This window comes from Cibotium barometz, chromosome 40 (genome assembly GCF_041138505.1).
Source record: "Cibotium barometz isolate CiBa-2024 chromosome 40, ASM4113850v1, whole genome shotgun sequence".
NCBI lineage: Eukaryota > Viridiplantae > Streptophyta > Polypodiopsida > Cyatheales > Cibotiaceae > Cibotium > Cibotium barometz.
The window spans coordinates 18,617,817-18,636,263 of record NC_141085.1 but is presented as its reverse complement, the minus strand read 5'-3'; the positions used below and the strand labels follow the sequence as shown (position 1 = coordinate 18,636,263).

The following is an 18,447-nucleotide window of genomic DNA, read 5'->3' as shown; positions in this document are numbered from 1 at the left end:
CAAGAAAGAGCTTGAGAACTTGGACATGAATGAAGGTGATAGTATGGCTGATCATCTTACGAAGATCCAGGATCTTCTTCGAGAGCAGTTGCTCAATATTGATGAGGTCATTTCCGAAAAGCAGTTGGTTTCCAGGACACTCATCTTTGCCAGAAACCTACTTGAACTTCCACACGTCGCTCACTCTATCTATGCGGGGAAACCGTAAACCAATCTTGTTTGAAGACTTGGTTGGTTTGTTGCTACAAGAGGAGCAGAATCGGAAGATTAAATCTTCCAGTATGCGTGGTAGTGATGGGGCTTTTGTTGCCCAAGACAAGGGCAAGGGAAAAGCCAAACACTATTTTCAACCAAAGGCTGATTCGGGATAGACTTCACAAAAGGCTAAAAATGATGCAGGCAAGCCCAAGAACAAGGTTGTTAGAGGCGTCAGAGGCGTTTGGTACGAGGCGGTCACCATTTAATTTTACAAAAATTAAGAATGATTGAACACTCAAAAGAGTCAAAGACAATAGATTAAGAATGCATACATCAAAAAGATCCATACATATTACATGCCATCATCAATGATCATCATAAAGATTCACTCAGAGTCTTAGACTCTAGAGTCTTAACTATCGGATCTACCACTAGCAGCCTCACTTGAGGCATTAGACTCATCACTACTAGGAGAAGGCTCCTCACTAGATTCTAAATGAAAATCCCCACCTGAGATGAGATTGCCATCATCATCATACTCGGGGCTCCGACCATCTACATCCTCAAGGGCTCCATCTTGACCAAGTGATGCATCCTCATTTGCAGCATAAGTAGAAGAGCTAGTAGAGCCCCGTCGTTGATATGTTTGGATGGGTGGTTGAGCTCCTTCCTGTATAATCTGGTAGCCTCGACTCACTACACTAATGCCTCCTCTGCTCGTGGTGGTGGAATGAGAACCACTAGCAGCGAGGCGCTCACGACCTCGAGTACGGGTGACGCGCATATCTATCTCCTCTAGCTCTCTATGGAGCTCAGCATAGATGGCATCTTCCTGTGTCTCTTGCCAATTTTAATTTTAATAATATGAGTAAATAGAATTAGAAGAGACAGTGGCAAATGACCGTCACTTGGGCAAGGATCCTCATGGCAAAAGCTTGTAGAGATGGGGTGGAATAGCCATACGTCTCCCACCATGAGAGTGGCTTCACCATCACCTCTCTTCTTCTAGAAGTAGGACGAGTGTACGATTGCTCAGTCAAGTTGTTGTAGGCAATGAGCTCCTCGTCCATCTTGATTTGTGCTTCATCATCAAGTACACGACGCATGTAGACGACTGCATTGGACCGGATCTCTTGATATGAGAAGAGTTCCCTTGTTTTGTAGAGAGGATGGAGGAATGCGGCCATACCATGAATAGGCCTACACATCCATTGCCACCTCCTCTCCACAATGGACTTGATCTCATCAAGCCTATTAAAGCATGTCACATTATACATAGAAAAATTTAAAATCAAACTTACAAGTACTATGTACACGAGTACACGAGGGAGGAATACTTACTAACCTTCTTGCATCAAGTGTCGTGCAAGCTTGAAGCTCCTCAATTGCATTTCTCATGAAATGTGTGAGAAGGCCCAAAGTGGATCCCTCCATGTCCGACATGTGAAGTACTCGCTACAATGGAGTACGACGGCCGGTGCATCATCCCAAAAAGAAGGATCCAAGCACTTGCGTTGCATCGCATAAGCCTCGGGGCTTAGATGATCATCCCATTCTTCCCACTCTTGGGACACCACCGTGCGTTGAAGCTCACTACGAACGGCATGTAGTCTTTCCAAAACAATCCACATGTAGGCAAACCTTGTTTTGGAGGGCTTCACGAGCTCCAATCGCGAATGAACACGAAAGATGGCCAAGGGTTTCACCTTCTTAGTGAAGAAGGTCACAATGGTGGTTGCTTGGGCCAAAATGTCCTTGACCCAAGCCAACTTGCCGATATCTTCCATGAGCAAGTCAATGCAATGGGATGCGCATGGAGTCCAAACAATTGTTGGGAACTCCTCCTCCACCATGCGACCCATTGCACGGCAATTGGATGCATTGTCGGTGATGACTTGCACCACATTTGCATGGCCAACCTACAACCCAAAGTGCTAATGTAATTAGTACTATCATCTATGTGACATGTACTATGTTACATAAACATGTAGACTTATAGTATGTACAATGAATAATTTACCTCGACGATTGCTTGGCGGATGTGTTGGAACATGAAACTCCCACTTGTCTTTCTACCGGCTTTCCCGGCATCCACCGCCTGTAGGAAATACGTGCCAAGAGGGCAAGACACAAGGATGTTGATGATGCTTCTCCTCTTCCGATCACTCCATCCATCGGAGAGGATGCTAGCCCATCCCAAACGAATAGGCTCAAGTGAGTGATCTACCAATCCTCTCCTCCTCGGTGAGCTTCTTTGTCCTCATGTCGGCGTAGCTCACTCCCGTCCATCCATCGCATGGACCGACGACAGCAATGGCCTTGACCATCCTCTTCCATTGCGGGGTTTGAAGGACATGAAAAGAGAGATTGCACTCAATGATGGTGCGTGCAATCTCAATCTCTGCCACTCGTTGCCGCTCTTTTACATAGGCCTTCGTGTTTTGAGTGGCTTGTAAAGTGGGATGTACAAGCCCTCTAGCACCGGCATCATCAGAGGGATGTTGTGGTCGCTTTGATTGGGAGCTTGACCCCGATCCTTCCCCAATATTGACACTTGCGCCTCCGGATGCCGAAGAGGGCATGAGTCTCTCTTCCTCGAGCTCTTGTTGTCACAGAGGTGGGCTTGACCTTGTGTTATCCGCTTGCAAATGAGAGTTCTTCCTAATCACCTCATCGGCAATGGCTTGTGGAATGGATTGACATCCGGAGATTCCACCTCCTCCCAACTTTGCCATGTGACGAAGCACTCGGGTGATGGTGCTATTCCCTTTGAAGCCGCAATACCGGCATTTCCAACGCTTCCCTCCCGAACAGGCGGTGGAGGGTCCAAGCACTATGGTGAAATGATCCCATGGGGGATCGGCCGGCTTAGGCATGATGGATTATGAGGGAGAGAATGTGTGTGTATGAGAGAGGGAGAGAGAGAGAGAGAGTGTGTGTGTGTGTGTCTAGACTCTAGAGAGAGGCCTTGAGAGAGAGAGAGAGAGAGAGAGAGAGAGAGAGAGAGAGAGAGAGAGAGAGAGAGAGAGAGAATGAAATGAAATGAAATGTTATATTAACGTCTTCAAAAGGCCATAATGACCTATGAGACCAAAAGTTACATCATGGTGGATCTGATACAATGTCTGGATAAAAAACCCCAGAAAATGAAAAATAAAGATGATACTACTGGCACCTAGAAAATGAAACTGGAACTGGAAGGTACACTATGGAGGTACCTCCATCTCATAATATGTGCCGCATCGGACACTGGCGGATCTCCTCAATATCCTTGAGGGAGGAAGAGAGAGAGGCCTTGAGGGAGGAAGAGAGAGGGGGAGAGAGAGAGTGTGTGTGTGTGTAAGAGAGCCTTGAGGGAGGAAGAGATAGGGTGTGTGTTAGAGAGGGAGAGTGAGAGGGTGAGAGTGTGTTTGTGTGTGTGAGAGAGAGAGAGAGAGAGAGAGAGAGGGGCTGCCTTGAGGGGGAGAGAGTGAGAGAGTGTGATTCAAGAGGGGGAGACTTGAGAGAGAGATTGAGAGCTCACTGGATGCTTCTGCTGGCCTGTGGCGGCTCAGGCTGTATCAAATAGCCCAGCCTTTGGGGCCTGCCCCCAGTGCCGCCTGCACAAGAGAGAGAGAGGCCAGCCGGGCGTAGTACCCAAACGGGCAGTTCGTCGACGCCCAAGGCCCAGGCTGCCACCTTTCCCAAACGGGCATAAACGGCCACTATCTCGATTCCCAAACAGGCATAAACGGCGAGTTGGCGAATTTGCGAAAAGTGCACACAACATGCGACTCGGCGAAAACAACGAAAAAAGGCCCAAAAAAAAAACAAGTTCTGTACACGCCTCGAACCCACTTCCATACGCCTCGAACGGACTGTACGCCTCGAACACCTCTATCCTTTAGGTGCGCGCCTCGTAACAACCTTGCCCAAGAAGGGAAAATGTCACTACTGCAAGAAGCCATGTCATTACTTGAATGAGTGCAGAAAGAGGCTTACAAAGGAGAAGAAAAAGGAAAGCGGCATGGCTGTAGATTATTCTTCATCATCTGCAGGGAGAGATGATGTATCAGTAAATCTCGTGCAGGATGAGTGGACTATCATTACTTGTAGTTATGATGCATCATTGGAGCATATGTCTCTCAGTGTCAATGAAAGACACGACACATGGTACTTTGACAGTGGTGCTTCGCATCAGTAAATCTCGTGCAGGATGAGTGGACTTTCATTACTTGCAGTTATGATGCATCATTGGAGCATATGTCTCTCAGTGTCAGTGAAAGACACGACACATGGTACTTTGACAATGGTGCTTCGCATCAGTAAATCTTGTGCAGGATGAGTGGACTTTCATTACTTGCAGTTATGATGCATCATTGGAGCATATGTCTCCTCTTAGTGTCAATGAAAGACACGACACATGGTACTTTGACAATGGTGCTTCTAAACACATTATCTCACGGAGGGATTTGTTTAAGAAGCTTATGGCTGCCCCTGAAGGCAAGTGAGTAACATGTGCAAACAATTCTTCTTATCAAGTTCAGGGTGTTGGTGAGGTGATCATCACAACAACAGACGGTGCAGACTTATGTCTTCCAAATGTATTGTATGTGCCAAGAATTAAGAACTTCTTGTTGTCCGTCTCCTCTTTTGCTAAAAGACGATATGCAGTCAACTTTGAGGATGACAGATGCACAGTGAAAGACCGTGAAGGTGGCTATGCATTGGTCACTTCCGGCACATTGTACCATGGGTTATATCAGCTTGACAGGTTTGATGACAGGAGAGAGCATGATGCTCATGTGGTAACCACTCTTACACCTACCATGCATGAGGCAGAATTGTGGCATGCCAGGTTTGGGCATGTAAATTATGGCAGTTTGATGCTATTGCAAAGGCATAAAATGGTATAGGATATGTCTCATGTAGAGCTGCCACCAAAACATGTATGTGAAGGGTGCATATTGGGTAAGATGCACAAAAATGCATTCCCAAAAGATGGATCAACAAGGGCTTTCCGGAAATTACAGCATGTGCACAGTGACCTATGTGGACACCATCTTTTGGAAAGCATCTATACTCTATAACCTTTATCGATGACGACTCCAGATTTGCTTGGGTGTATCCCTTGAAGGCAAATTCTGATATATTTGCATGTTTTCAGCTTTTTGTGGCACAAGCTGAAAATCAAACAGGTTGCAAAGTGTAGACCCTTCGTAGAGATCGAGGGGGGGAATACATGTCCATTGCTTTCAAAGCATTTATGGCAGAAAAAGGCATAAAACATCAATGCACGATGCCATATTCTCCTCAACAAAATGGTGTTACTGAGAGAAAGAATTGGTCTTTGATGGATATGGCTAGATGCATGGTTAAAGGCAAAGGATTGCCTCACAAATTCTGGATAGAGGCAATAATGTGTGCTACACATGTGTTGAATAGATGCCCTACCAAAGCATTGAAAACCATCATGCCATATGAACACCGCAAATGATAAATGTGCACTATGCACAACCTTATGATGTCCTAGTTGGCTTCAGCGTAGTGCTCATCACCTATTACTCAACAATACTAATAGTTAAATACAATCAATTGGACTCCTCACAATCAATCCCAACATGACAACATATGATAGGCGCACACATATATACCAATAACACTAGCTTAGTATATAATACGGAATCTCTCACAATACCAATAACACTAGAATGGCCCCAAATGTGCATACACCAATAACACTAGCCTGTTAGTATTTAATAATGGAATCACCCATGATACCAACTACCAGCATGGTGCAATGGTATTTCAAGTGTCCCAAATTGAGCATAGAAGGAGATAGCTAACACCTTGGCCTCTAGTTTTGGTGACCAAACTTGTTTTAAAGTACCTGGGATGGATCATGGGATAGGAAACCACCCAGCTTCAGGTTGTTTCTTTTTTCGTGTTCCCCTAGGCTCTATTGGGTGCGGGAGTAATGCCTTCGTATCAATCATAGATGGTTAAGGATCTGGCTGAATTGAGAGCACTGTGTTAAAAAGTGTAGGATCTTCAAGCTAGGATTGCTTTGAGTGAGTAAGGGTAGGTGGTGGTACCTATTTCTCTGGCTGTTTTTTTTTTCATTCACTTGGAGTTATACAATGGGAAGAAATAGTAAACACAATCAGAGTGTTTGAGAGCTTGGTTGAGAAGGTAGGAATCTCATTCTGCTATTATATAGTATCCAGAGGAATACTCGATTATTGTTGTTGAGATGCATCTTAGAGGTGGTGCCTTTGCACAATGGCAAGACCTCAAAAAAAAACCCACACTTTGAGAACTTGGATGGTCTTCAAGGATATTTTTATTGAAGCCTTTGTGAGGGAGCCACATGAGATTGAAGACTTCCGTCATTTTCAGAGTATTCAATTGGGTGGGAGGACTTTTGAGGATCTTATCTAGAAGTTTGGAGAGCGTTAGGTTGAATACAGCACTGAGTGGCGATGTGATGGCGTATAGTCTATGTTATTTGTGTGATGGAGTTAATGGTTTGGAGCCTTGCAAGGAGATTCTCATAGTATCTAACTTTTGGCTGCAACAACATAAAAAATTAGTTCACTTTCTCTGGTAGTCGAGACCAGGTACTCGTGTATTTTGTGGCCATCATCTAAAAGGGTCTAATAACAGGTGCTTTTCTGCCCAGAACTGCCTCTCCATTTGGTTCTGCAAGGGCCTAACTGACCAGGAATGTAGAACTTAGAAGTTACCCAACCTTAGACCTGTGGTGTACTGATTTCCCTTGTGCATGATCCCTAATGCCCTTTAGATGCTCCTGGTCATGAAACTTTCGGAAAGGTCTTAGACTTTTCTTTCATCTATGATTTTCTTTGCTTTTGTAGATTTGCCAAACCTGGAAACAAATAGTGTGTTGTATCTTCGCAGGAAACTTTAATTTCATTTTAGAGTAAATGAACTGACTTATCTGTCAGTTTTCTATGTGCCTCTTTCCTCAGAAAGCCTAATCACTATCGGCCCGTTTGGAGCCTGTAGTGAAGAAGTATAACGGCTTGCAGTTTTTGATGCACGTGTCATTATTTGATTGGTTTGTGTAATTAATTGTAGCTGGAATTGTTGCATATCACATTTTAGCATGCCTCTGGTATTTTCAACCACCTGATGTGTACACTGTATTGTGGAAAAATCTTGTGTTGGAAAGTAGTGGCACATTATGGAAAAAATCTCATTTTGCATTCTGACTGGATTTTTTAATGTGGCAGGTTGAAGCATTGTCACATGGATCAGGGCTGATGCAGTCTTCCTCTGTGCTAGACCGGGATTTGGGTCAGCAAAGTCTGTCTGCTGATGCCACATTTCCATTTTCTGCAGCTCTGATTTCATGGGAAGAAGATGCAGGTTACAGCTTAGACGCGAAGCTATATTTAGTTTCTTTCCCTAGCTTCCAAGTAGTGCTCAAAAACTGTCAATCAAACATGTCCCTTAGTGCTTTGGAGGAAATAGACGTGCTTGATCCTGAGTCACTCTATGGGATCTTCTGTTGCAGCTCTTCCAGTAACGTAACTGTCCAGACAGGTAATCAGGATGTAGGAAAAAGCGTAGCTGTGTCTACTAATGAAGGACCTGATGCAAGTGCTAGCGTCACTGCTGCTTTTGCTGAAAGAGCAAAAGACATGGTGGCAACAGATAGTACTGTAGTGCCCGTGGCAAGCCCTTCTCGCAACAAGCATCATGTAGCCCGCTCAGAAGTTTTGACTAAAAGTGTTTCTATGGAACCAAATCGGGTTTCCAGCAGAGATACTAACTTTAGGTTTGACTCTGAAGAAACAGGGAGAGGGTCAAAGAAACGCTATCACAGACAGTTATCCTCTATTGACATGAGACACGAAGCAGGTGGTAAGCACCACTCCAGGTATAGTAATGGCACCGATGATCTGCATGAGGATGAGGATATTGGGATGCTTAATCATCAGCAAGTACAATCCAAGCACAGAGAGAAATTCAGCTGGAATTATGGCAGGCATTCCCAAAGGCAAGAGTGGCGCAGTGACAGATCCAAGGGTGTTATTCGGTGGAGCAAGGAGGAGAGAGATTCAGGAAAAAATAGAGTCAAAGAGCATCAAAGGCATTCTCATCATGAAAGTGAGAAGGGATGGAAGTCGAAGACGAAGGAAGAACAGCACCGGAGTCAGGACAAGGCCTGGCACAAGGAGAAGGAGAAATCTTCTAAAGAAAACATTGCTGAAGATTCGAAAATAAAGTTTGTATCAGAGAAAAGCTTAGCTGGCTCCAAAAGTTACTCGTCCCTCCTCCACAGGGCCAGTCCTGACCATGAATCTGGGAAGCCAAACAAAAAGAGAGTCAGAGAAGATGAGAAAGAAAGCATTATCCATATGAAACGTTTGCGAGAGTCACAAGTTACTGCTCTACCGGAGTCTGATCAGCTTGTGAGGGACACAAGTTGTGAGTTGAAGTGTAAGCCAGAAGTTGAAGAAGTGAATCAGGAGGACTGCCTGCCACAAGAAGAGCCTGGACAGGTTGAAAAACTAGCTTTTACTGAACCAAATATAGAAGCTTATCACTTGGACGAGGGTATGGCCAAGCCTCTGTTAAATCATGGGAGTTTTGATGGCATATTGGGAGTAAGAACAACAGAATCTCACTGCTTGGATGAAATGGCCAAGCCTCTGCTAACTCATGGGAGTTTTGATGGCAGTTACGGAGTAAAAACAAAAGCTAATGGAGCTTCCGTCTTGGAAACAGATGCTGTGATTGAGATGGATATGGGCTTTAATCTGCTGACATCTCCAGCAGCAAGAATAAGGATAATGGAAGATGGGTTTCCTTCAAAATGGGATGAGACTTTGGGTGATTCCCCATCGACTAAAGTTGAAAAAGAAGAAAAAGAGGAAACAAGCTCAGAGTTTTCTTTGGATGGATTTGACAAGGAAACTCGGACCTGGCTCATGTCAAAGCAGAGTGCTCTTTATCTGCAAGAAGAATATGGTGGGTAAAATTAAGCAGCTCTAAGCATCTGCTGTTTATGTTTCATAAATTTTCAAGATGACTTATATACTTGTGTTGTATTACGGAGGCTAATGGGAAAAACGATTTTATTAGTTCTATTATGTGGAATTGGTGCTTGAACCATACTGAAATGGTGTAAAAACTCACAAGTAGATAATGCTTTTTTGTTATGCAAGAGAAGTAGTTGAAACTTCCCGCCAGTCTTTAAGAATGTTTTCGTTTTCCTTTTTGACAGGGGTTGATGCCACCATAAATGATGTTTCCAACTTGCACTCTGGTTCAAAAACAGATTCACAGAACGGTTAGGTCTTATCATTTACAGAGTGCCAGTATTTCATCAGGTATCTTTTAGGTGTTGTGTTTCACGTATGTATTCCGTTTTTGGTTTGCAGGTCCTCTACAAGTGAGGATTGCTATGGCAACATCGGATTCTTGTGATGCAGCAGAAGCCAAATGGTTTGTTGACCAAGCTGCTGGCATGGTAAAATCTATCTCTTCACGGGGAGTATTTATTAAATGTCTCTGGTATGATGGCCCAGTTCAGATACATCCAGGAGATGGGGCACCTTCTGTTCCTGTTCTTGTCAAGAAAATTAAGGGTGAAGATGGCAAAAACCTAGAGAGAATGCAGGATGTGACTGGTGTGATGATTGGTGTTGTCTTGCGGAAGGGCGGTGTTGCAGCTCCACATGAGGCTGAGCCTATGTCTCGGTCTCGGTTTATAGGCTTGCGCCTGAAGTGCATAAGAAGAAAGGGCTTGCTGGAGGCATCAAAGGAGGCAGAGGCTCTTCTTGGATGTGTTGCAGAGCACTTTTCTAAAGAACTGGCAGCTTGGCATCATAGTGAATCAGTTTCAAACCAGGACTCTCCTTCAACCCATGTAATATCTACAAAAGAACTTCCAAACTCACCAGTCAAGGCTGAGGGTCAAATGGGTCGTGGTTCGTCAGGTTCTCCCAAGTTAAATGAGGTTACAATGGCTGCTTCTTTGGATGAAGTTAATGCCAAAGTGTCCAACAAAACTCTCTCTCCCAAGGAAGAACCCGAGGTCAGTTTTCCCTCAGAGCCAAAGGTGGTCGCTTCTAGACCATTGTATGTGAGCAATTTACCAGAACACATCACGCCAATCAAGATTCGAAATATTTTTGAGAATGTTTTAAAAGAGAACCTTGAGTCCTCTGCTGGATTTGAAAGTGGCTCTGATCTGGTGGCAGATGTGAGGTACATACCAGATAAATTTTGTGCATTTGTTGAGTTGGCAAATGATGGTCATCTCAACACTTCACTGAAACTATATGCAGAAGATAAAACTGTGTTTCATGGCTTAAGTGTTGAGCTAGGCCTTTCAGCAAACAGTAAAACAGAAAGGCAAAGCTCTTTTTCCAGGGGTGGAGCTAGAAACAGAGGCACCAACAGTGGAGAGCATGGAAGGACTTCATTCTTGGCTAGAAATAAAGAGGAGGGTTATGAAAGAAGACAGTATGGAGCACTTGATAATGAGAGTGATTCTGATTATTCTTATGATCTGTGGTATGCTGAGAATGTAGCTACTAGAGCTGACTATTTTCTTGACAAACCCAGGCCTCTTTTCTTGAGTGAGTTAATGAGGAATGCATCTGCTCAAACCATCAAGCAGCTTTTTGAGGAGATAATCACAACCTACATAGGCCCTTCTTTGGTGAGTTCAAGTGGAAGACAGCTGGTTTTGGATGTGAGATATGTTCCATCCAGAGGCTGTGCATTTGTCGATCTAGCTACACCTGAGCTGGTTGAGTTCATGCTTGATTTGCATTCTCGAAGACCAGATGTTTTCTTAAATATGAAGATGGAGCTTGGTAGGAGGCCAGTTCCCTACTCAGTAGAAGACGATGCAGATAGGAGGTTAAACATGCGTAGTCGTGATGTAATGCATGGAAAATCTCAGTATGGTTCTCAACCTTATGGTTACCGTCTCACCTCCTCCGCCTCTCGAAAGAGTACAGAAAAGAGACCCAATGGGAGTTATAATGACCACCTTGAGGATTCTGACATGGGTGATGATTTCTCAAGGCAAAGTGCGCGGTTGAGAAAGCAGAGGTCAGATCCTGAGAAGACAATCTATGCTGACAGGCTTCCAGAGAGTGCTTCGGAAGGCATGATAAGGAATATTTTTGAGCGTGTTCTTTTGCAGAAGCTGACTCGAGAAGAATTGGATGTGTTTGGTGAGCACATGATAACCGAAGTGCGGCATGTTCCAACAAAATATTGTGCCTTCGTTGTGTTTGCTACTGAAGATCTCACCAGAATGGTGCTACATCTGTATAATCAGAATGAGGATGCCTTTGATAGGATGCGTCTGAAACCTCATTTCCACTCACGGATGGAGGACATCTACAAAGAGGATCTACAAGAGATAGAGGAGGTGGTTCATCCCACTGCTTCTTTCAGGGAAAGGGTGGTGAACCTTGACATTGATGAGTATGTAAGGCCCCGGCAAATTGAGCTTTATGATTCCCGTAACAGATCAGCAGCTCATCGAGCTGTTACTGCAACTGCATTCAAAGAGGTGGACAGGAGGAGGTCTGTTTATGTCGACAAAATTCCTGAGGACCTCTCTGAATCTACAATGACAGAGATGTTCGAGAAGGTCTTCAGGCACAAAAAGCATGGTTATGATGGTCACATGGTTTCACAAGTAGCTTACTTCAGGGACAAATTTGATCCCAGTAAGCTTTGTGCTTTTGTGGAAGTCAAGACTGAAGATGGTACACAAGACCTGGTTGACTTTTACAATGCCAATCAAGATGCATTTCAGGGGATGCGTGTCAGACCTGGTTTCAAATACAACAATAACAATTGAATGCAGAGTCTTCAGTTTGGTGTCTGCATGCAACATCATATCAATTCCCCTTAATTGCGAAGGTTCTTCACATGTGTCTTGTTATGGTTCAACTGTACATATCTATGTTGAGATCCCATCTTATTTTCTGTAAGGTGTATGTGCAAGCACCTATTATAATTCTAAAGAACTGCTTTCCAGAAGGAATCATGATGGACCCTGTAATCTGATGTTAGAAAGTGGCTGTTACTTTTTAAGTTTGACCTAAACATTCTGTCAACTCCGTTGTATATTTGTAAGAACAAAAATCATCTGTTGGTTAATCCTTTTCGTCTAATTATGCAATTCTTTGTTTGTAATGCAAATTCTGTTTATCACCCTTGCAAAGCATGGCCATCACTAAAGACATATAAGCAGATGTAGATGCTAACACTACCACTTCTAGGGATGTAGTTAGAGCAACTTGAAAACGGCGCTGATGAATTTTTTAGAGTTAGAAGGTGCCACCATTAGATGGTTCAATGCCCATGGTAATTTGCAGTGGTCTAATACTTGAGGTAAGCTTGGGAATTTGGCACAAAGATTATCTGTAGAACTTTTAGGTGGAGGCCCAAGATGTCCATTTTCTCCTGTGAGCTTTGCCGTTAAGAGGGGGATTCGGATACATACACAGGGAGGATATTCTTCAGACGAGGCCTGGCCTACTTGTCAGTCTGCACCAGTGTGCAGCTCGAGCACTTGAGACAGGTTGCCACTACTTTATGCCCAATCGGCACCCAGATAGGCGTTTTTTTGGTATAGGAGCATTGCGAAGGGAGGTGACCGCCTCAGTGCAGATTCCACAGTAGGATCCAACAATTCTTCTCCACTGTAAGAAGGCCTATGATAGAGTTTTGTGGACCTTCTTGGAGGGTACTGTGCAGCGGATGCCTCCTGGATTCTAGGGGCTTTGGCCCTCTACTCGGTAAGACACGACCAGGTCCTCATTCAGGGAGCATGAGGGGATTGTTTTCCTATATCCCGCCTGGTGTGCGAGGGCTGTCCCTTGGCCCCTTTCCTGTTCCTCCTATTTGTCACGAAGGCCATGAGGTTTTTACACACGCAAGGTATAGGTCTCTGGGGCCTAAGTCTCCCCATCTAGACCTTGGAGGAGCTTCTGGATCTGGAGTTTGTGGCCATTCAAGCTCAGAAGGGAATCTTTAGGTGTTTTGCCTTGTCTCTGGTGTGTGCCGACTGCATCAATTGGTGCAAGTTGTTAGGTTTTTGGGATGGCAGGAACTGCAAGAGGTTGCCTTGCTACCAAGGACTGTAGCAGAAGGATGCACTCAAAAATAATGCGCACAGGTGGAGAGATTCAGTTCTCGCGGATGCTTGAAGTAGCTACAAACGTCTGAGATTTTCTCACAGAAATCAGTGAAACTTGCACACACAAAGTAGAGCTCAACCACTGGGTATTTGAAGCCCTCTCTCTCTCTCTCTCTCTCTCTCTCTCAGAGGAATGGAAGAGGAAACTCACACTCAGAAATTTCAGATGAGGATGCTCACAAGAAGAATGCAAGGTCTCTTTCTCTCTCTCTCTCTCTCTTAGGAATGGAAGAGGAAACTCGCACTCAGAAGAGGATTCTTACAAGAAGAATGCAAGGCTCTCTCTCAAATAAATCTCTCTCTCTCTCTCTCTCTCTCTCTCTCTCTCTCTCTCTCTCATAGAAGGACTTGGCAATTGAGCTCTCCCTCTCACTGACGATGACACTTTAATGAATGAAGATTTGAGGAGACCCTTATGCCCAATATTTGCATGAATCTCACAAAGATTAATCTCCCTCACACACTAAAGTGCCACTCAATGGAAAATGATAAAGACTGACAAAGTTCACGTATGGACTCACCAATACAGTCATCAAGTAAGTTACCCACTAACATGAAGAAGCTCTCTCAACACTCAAGAAAGAATCACTTTCGGGGAAGGGAACTCTGACCAACTTAACAATTAGATGCACTAACATCTAAAAGAGCATGAACCAAACATAAGAAAGAATTAAGTTACACAATGCTAATCACCAGGAAAGAACTCAATCAAGATGTTAATCACTCTACACATGCTTAAGAGAAGACTCATGAGACAAGCATAGGAATGAGCTTGCCATGAGTATTCCACAAAGTTCTCCCTTTAGTAATTGGCCGTTTACACAATGGAAACAACTTCAGACTTCATGTGTGTATCAAATGCTACGGCCTAATATCACTTAGACTAACATATGGATGCTAGAGATTACCCATAACTTCTATATCCTTTTGATGGACCTTTTCCCTTATAAAATGAGATTGATATGCTCTCTTCAGTGCGGACAGCTATCTTTATCATCATTGAACACTAGTATGGTTCGTGTGCTTGTCCAGCTCTCTCTCTTCCAGGAACTACTGAAGCCATGTGCATTCCTTGACTTTATGTGTGATTGCTACATACTCTGCTTCTGTTTGTAGATAATGCTACTAAGGTTTGTTGTTTACGGCACCATTGAACTACTGTTCCATTCAATAGAATGGCCATTCCTATTGTTGATGTGCTGTCATGTGCATGTGTCTCCTGCCTAGTCCGCATCAACATAGCATTTCCCCATGTCCTCTGTATTGAAGGCTCATACATCAAGCATGTCGATGAGGGTTCATATTGTTGATGTTCTGTCATGTGCATGTACTTCCTGCCTAGTCCGCATCAACATAGCATTTCCCCACGTCGTCTATATTGAAGGCTCATACATCAAGCATGTCGGTGAGGGTCCATATAAATCTTCTCTTTACTTTCTCTATGCAGAAATGTTCTCCTAACATCCAGGAGGATGGTGCAACCTAGAGCATTGGCATACCCTAGGAACACCCGTGATCATGTGAAAGAACAAGGTAACCCCTGGCTAATGAAAGAAACATCCCAGATCATTGATACAAGGATGTAGGTGTTGTTTGTTTTTCAGCTTTCGCCTTGTGGCTTAGCTTTAAGGATATAAGACTAAATTCCACAATGACGGAGATGGAGAAGGGTATTCCATCACTGATGGATCAAGGTGGTGGTATTCCATCACTGGTGTGTCATGGTTTTTAGAAGATCCAATGGTTCTATGAGACCAAAAAAGTAGTACAGTTTTGAATTATGGAAAAATGAAAAGAAACAAACAAGCTATATTCTATGACCTGATAACATGTGAATATAAAGTATAGATACATCATGGGCTCATGTGGGTACAATAAGATAAAATACATTGTGGGTTATCATGAGGGGAATCTTACTCTCATGAAACCCTCTCTCTTCAGGCCCTATTTAACAAGGCCTTGTGTGTCAATGCAAACAACACAGCTTTCCGCTCTTTGTCAATCTTGAAGGGGTGGCTGTCCCTGGTAAGCCATGACTAATGCAAGAACCGGGACTTTAAGGATGTCAATTCATTCTCCATACTTTATCATGCCTTGGCTTTGCTAGTTGTTGAGAGAACTCCCAAGCAAGCAAGCCTCGGTAACTAGTGGCTGTCCATGGTGTGGAGGTGATGTGTTTATGTCCACATGGTGACAACAATCGAGTTGGAGAAGATGACTCCTAGGTATACATATAATGTGACAATATCCACGGGGTCTCCCATGTAGGTGAACTGAATCTTGATGCTTGGATGCTACAAGTGTGAGGTGTTAAAGATCATCACTTTGGTCTTTCTAAGGTTAATCATGAGCTTCCACTCCTCATAAAAGGTGTGCAATTCATCCAAGTGCTTTGTAATCCCTTAGCTAAATTTGAACAAGCACTATATCATCTGCCTATACGATAGGAAGGGGTTAAGTTGCCTACTAGAGGAGAACTTATGCCACCTAGTCTATAAATGAAGTCACCTTAATTGTGCTAGAAGTCTCGTGTGATGTACCTCTCAGAGCTCTGACTTGGCCAGTAATAACTAACTCATTAGTGTCGTGATTTCCTATATCATCTTTGATGGTACAGCCATATGATGCAGACGCATGAGGAGGTGAGCATGAGGGGATAGTGTCAAAAGCCTCTTTATGGAAATCCACATAGCAACAACAAACATCTTTGTGATCTTGCCTCCTTAACGATAATCATAGTGTGTAAAAATGTAATCCAGTGTGGAGCATATCCTCTGAAAATTGGCCCTTGTATCCATGTATCTCCACCATGGAGCAGGCTCATGCTCTAGCACTTATTCATTAAGCTTGGCCAATGTGTGACCAATTATGAAAGTCCTATAATTGCCAAGATCTAATGGGTCCTCAGCTTTGAGAGGTTGACGGTGTTGGTAGACCAAGATGATGGGAAATCATGACATAAATCTCTACGAAACGTGTGACAATACAAGGGCAAGGGTGCCACATGCATGTGAAATATGCAATCTTGGGTAGACCCATTTTGGACTTTGTATATGGATGAAGTGACATTAGAGAGAGTGAAGAGGGTCAATGAGGTGGGGCAAGGGATGACTAACCATGGGGGGTAAGGGGTGGTTGATTGGGTATGATAGAGCTTTTAATCACCAGAAACAGGAATGGAAATAATCGAGGAATGGAAACGGGAAATGACTTTTTAGGGGTGGAATTGTGACAACATCACTTGGGAAACGAGAAACGGCCATGGAAACAAATGGAGTCGTGAAAAAGGAGAAATGCGTTTCTAGGGGGTGAAACGGCCATTTCTTGTTACTATGGCTTTTATGCATAATGTATGCAAGATGAGAGGATCCGTGATGGGTGTGGGTGGTTGGCATTCCAAAAGCTTGAGCTAGGTGTCCTTACTATCCGGCGATCCGCAGTCAGAAAGAGTTGGTATGTTCATTATTCGTATAATCATGATGGCGTTTTGGGCTGGTTTCTAACTGTTTTCTGCTTGTTCACTACCTCCACCCATTGGGAGGTCGTATTAAAGGTCTTTCTTAGCCACCATTGTAACCCATTTTGATGTGGCCATAACCTCCTTCCTTGCTGAAAATTTAATTGTACAGATTAGGGTTGAGAGAATGAACACTAGATTAGGTCCCAACTAACCCTCTGCCACACTTCTGGCCATTGCATTTGCTTGATTATATTGCAAGAAAATGAACGTACAAAAGACTTGCTAAAAATTGTTGTCATCTTTGAAGCTCGTTTGGAAGAAACTTCCCTAATCTCCTTCTTTGAAGGTTACTATCTTGACAATGCTGCTTGAACCTATAACAACATCTAGTCCAAATCTTGAACCACCTAGTTTACACCATATTTCTGTATGGAAGTTTTGAGAGCTCAGGTGGTCGGATGACGATATACCACCTCAAAGGGAGCCTTCTTAAGCAATGCATGCAATGATAGTCATGTAGATTAAACTCCCTATAATATGCCTGCACATAGTAGGGTTCTCCAAAAGATCACCTGTATCTAAAGCCAATTATGTTTTCTACTCTGATGGCATTGAGATTGGCTTACGACTTGTCATCCCATACTTGGACATCATGTTCAAAGCATACTGCCTTTGAAAAAGACAAATCAATCACGTGATCTAATCACCTTTATATCCATGAAGCATTATAGCTCACCCAAATCCTTCATTCCAAACTTTCTCTTAAAGAACATCTTCACCTCATGAATGTCAACCATTGTCCCACGTGGTAATCAAGTCATCAACATAAATGATTACTAGAACAATGTCATTGCCAAGCTATTTCACATATAGTGAAAAATCTTATGTAGATATATGAAATTCAATAGTGACAAATACTCTCCTATCTTGTCTGATCATGCTCTAGGTGCTTGCTTCAAGCCATACAAGGCTTTATGGAACCTACAAAACAAACTCTGCGTGTGCATGGGAAATGTTTGCACATGGTACATGTGTGATTGTAGACATTGACATTTTGGCATAAATGTATTGGTCATGCCAATATTGAGTGGCTGAAAAATATGTAGGCCCAAAGTATTATTATATGGGTTTACTGAAGTTCAAAGTGGATGAAATGCACAAAGTATATGAAGCATGCTGTTGCGTGACGAGTGGTGATCAATGCAAGGATGCAATACAAAGATGTAAGCAGGAAAAAAAGTGACATTCTTATTTAGGGCTCTTGTAAAGAGTTCTAAGTTGTAGATGAGTGTGGGAGTGGGCTTAAGAATAATCCCACATGGGAAGTTTTGGGAGTTTTAGGAGTTTTAGTATAAAAAGTGGCTCATTTGAGAGCTTAGGCACACTTTGGGCTAAGTTCATGCAAGAGCTCCTTTGAGAGAGTTACTCTCCCTCTTCTCCATAGAGGTGAAGACTCTTCTCTCACCCCATCTACATCTTTGTATGAGATAAATCTCTTCATTGAATCAATAGCAATGTCATGAGTCTTTCTCATCCTCTTCTCTAATCATTTTACTCTTATGCATGCTTTTAGTATTTCGTTTTTGTGTATGTGGGCTGATTTGAA

General features: G+C 43.4%; 1 protein-coding gene across 1 annotated transcript in view; it reads left to right on the top strand.

Annotated features, from left to right (window-relative positions):
• LOC147615273 (uncharacterized) overlaps window positions 1–12,348 on the top strand; it is a 37,757-nt gene extending 25,409 nt beyond the window's left edge. The window contains exons 3-5 of the mRNA XM_086779352.1: window positions 7,434–9,177; window positions 9,434–9,499; window positions 9,591–12,348. Coding sequence (XP_086635478.1) covers window positions 7,434–9,177; window positions 9,434–9,499; window positions 9,591–12,037 — 4,257 coding nt within the window. The 3' untranslated portion in view covers window positions 12,038–12,348. The remainder of the gene's footprint in view (window positions 1–7,433; window positions 9,178–9,433; window positions 9,500–9,590) is intronic.
• Window positions 12,349–18,447: the final 6,099 nt, after the last annotated feature.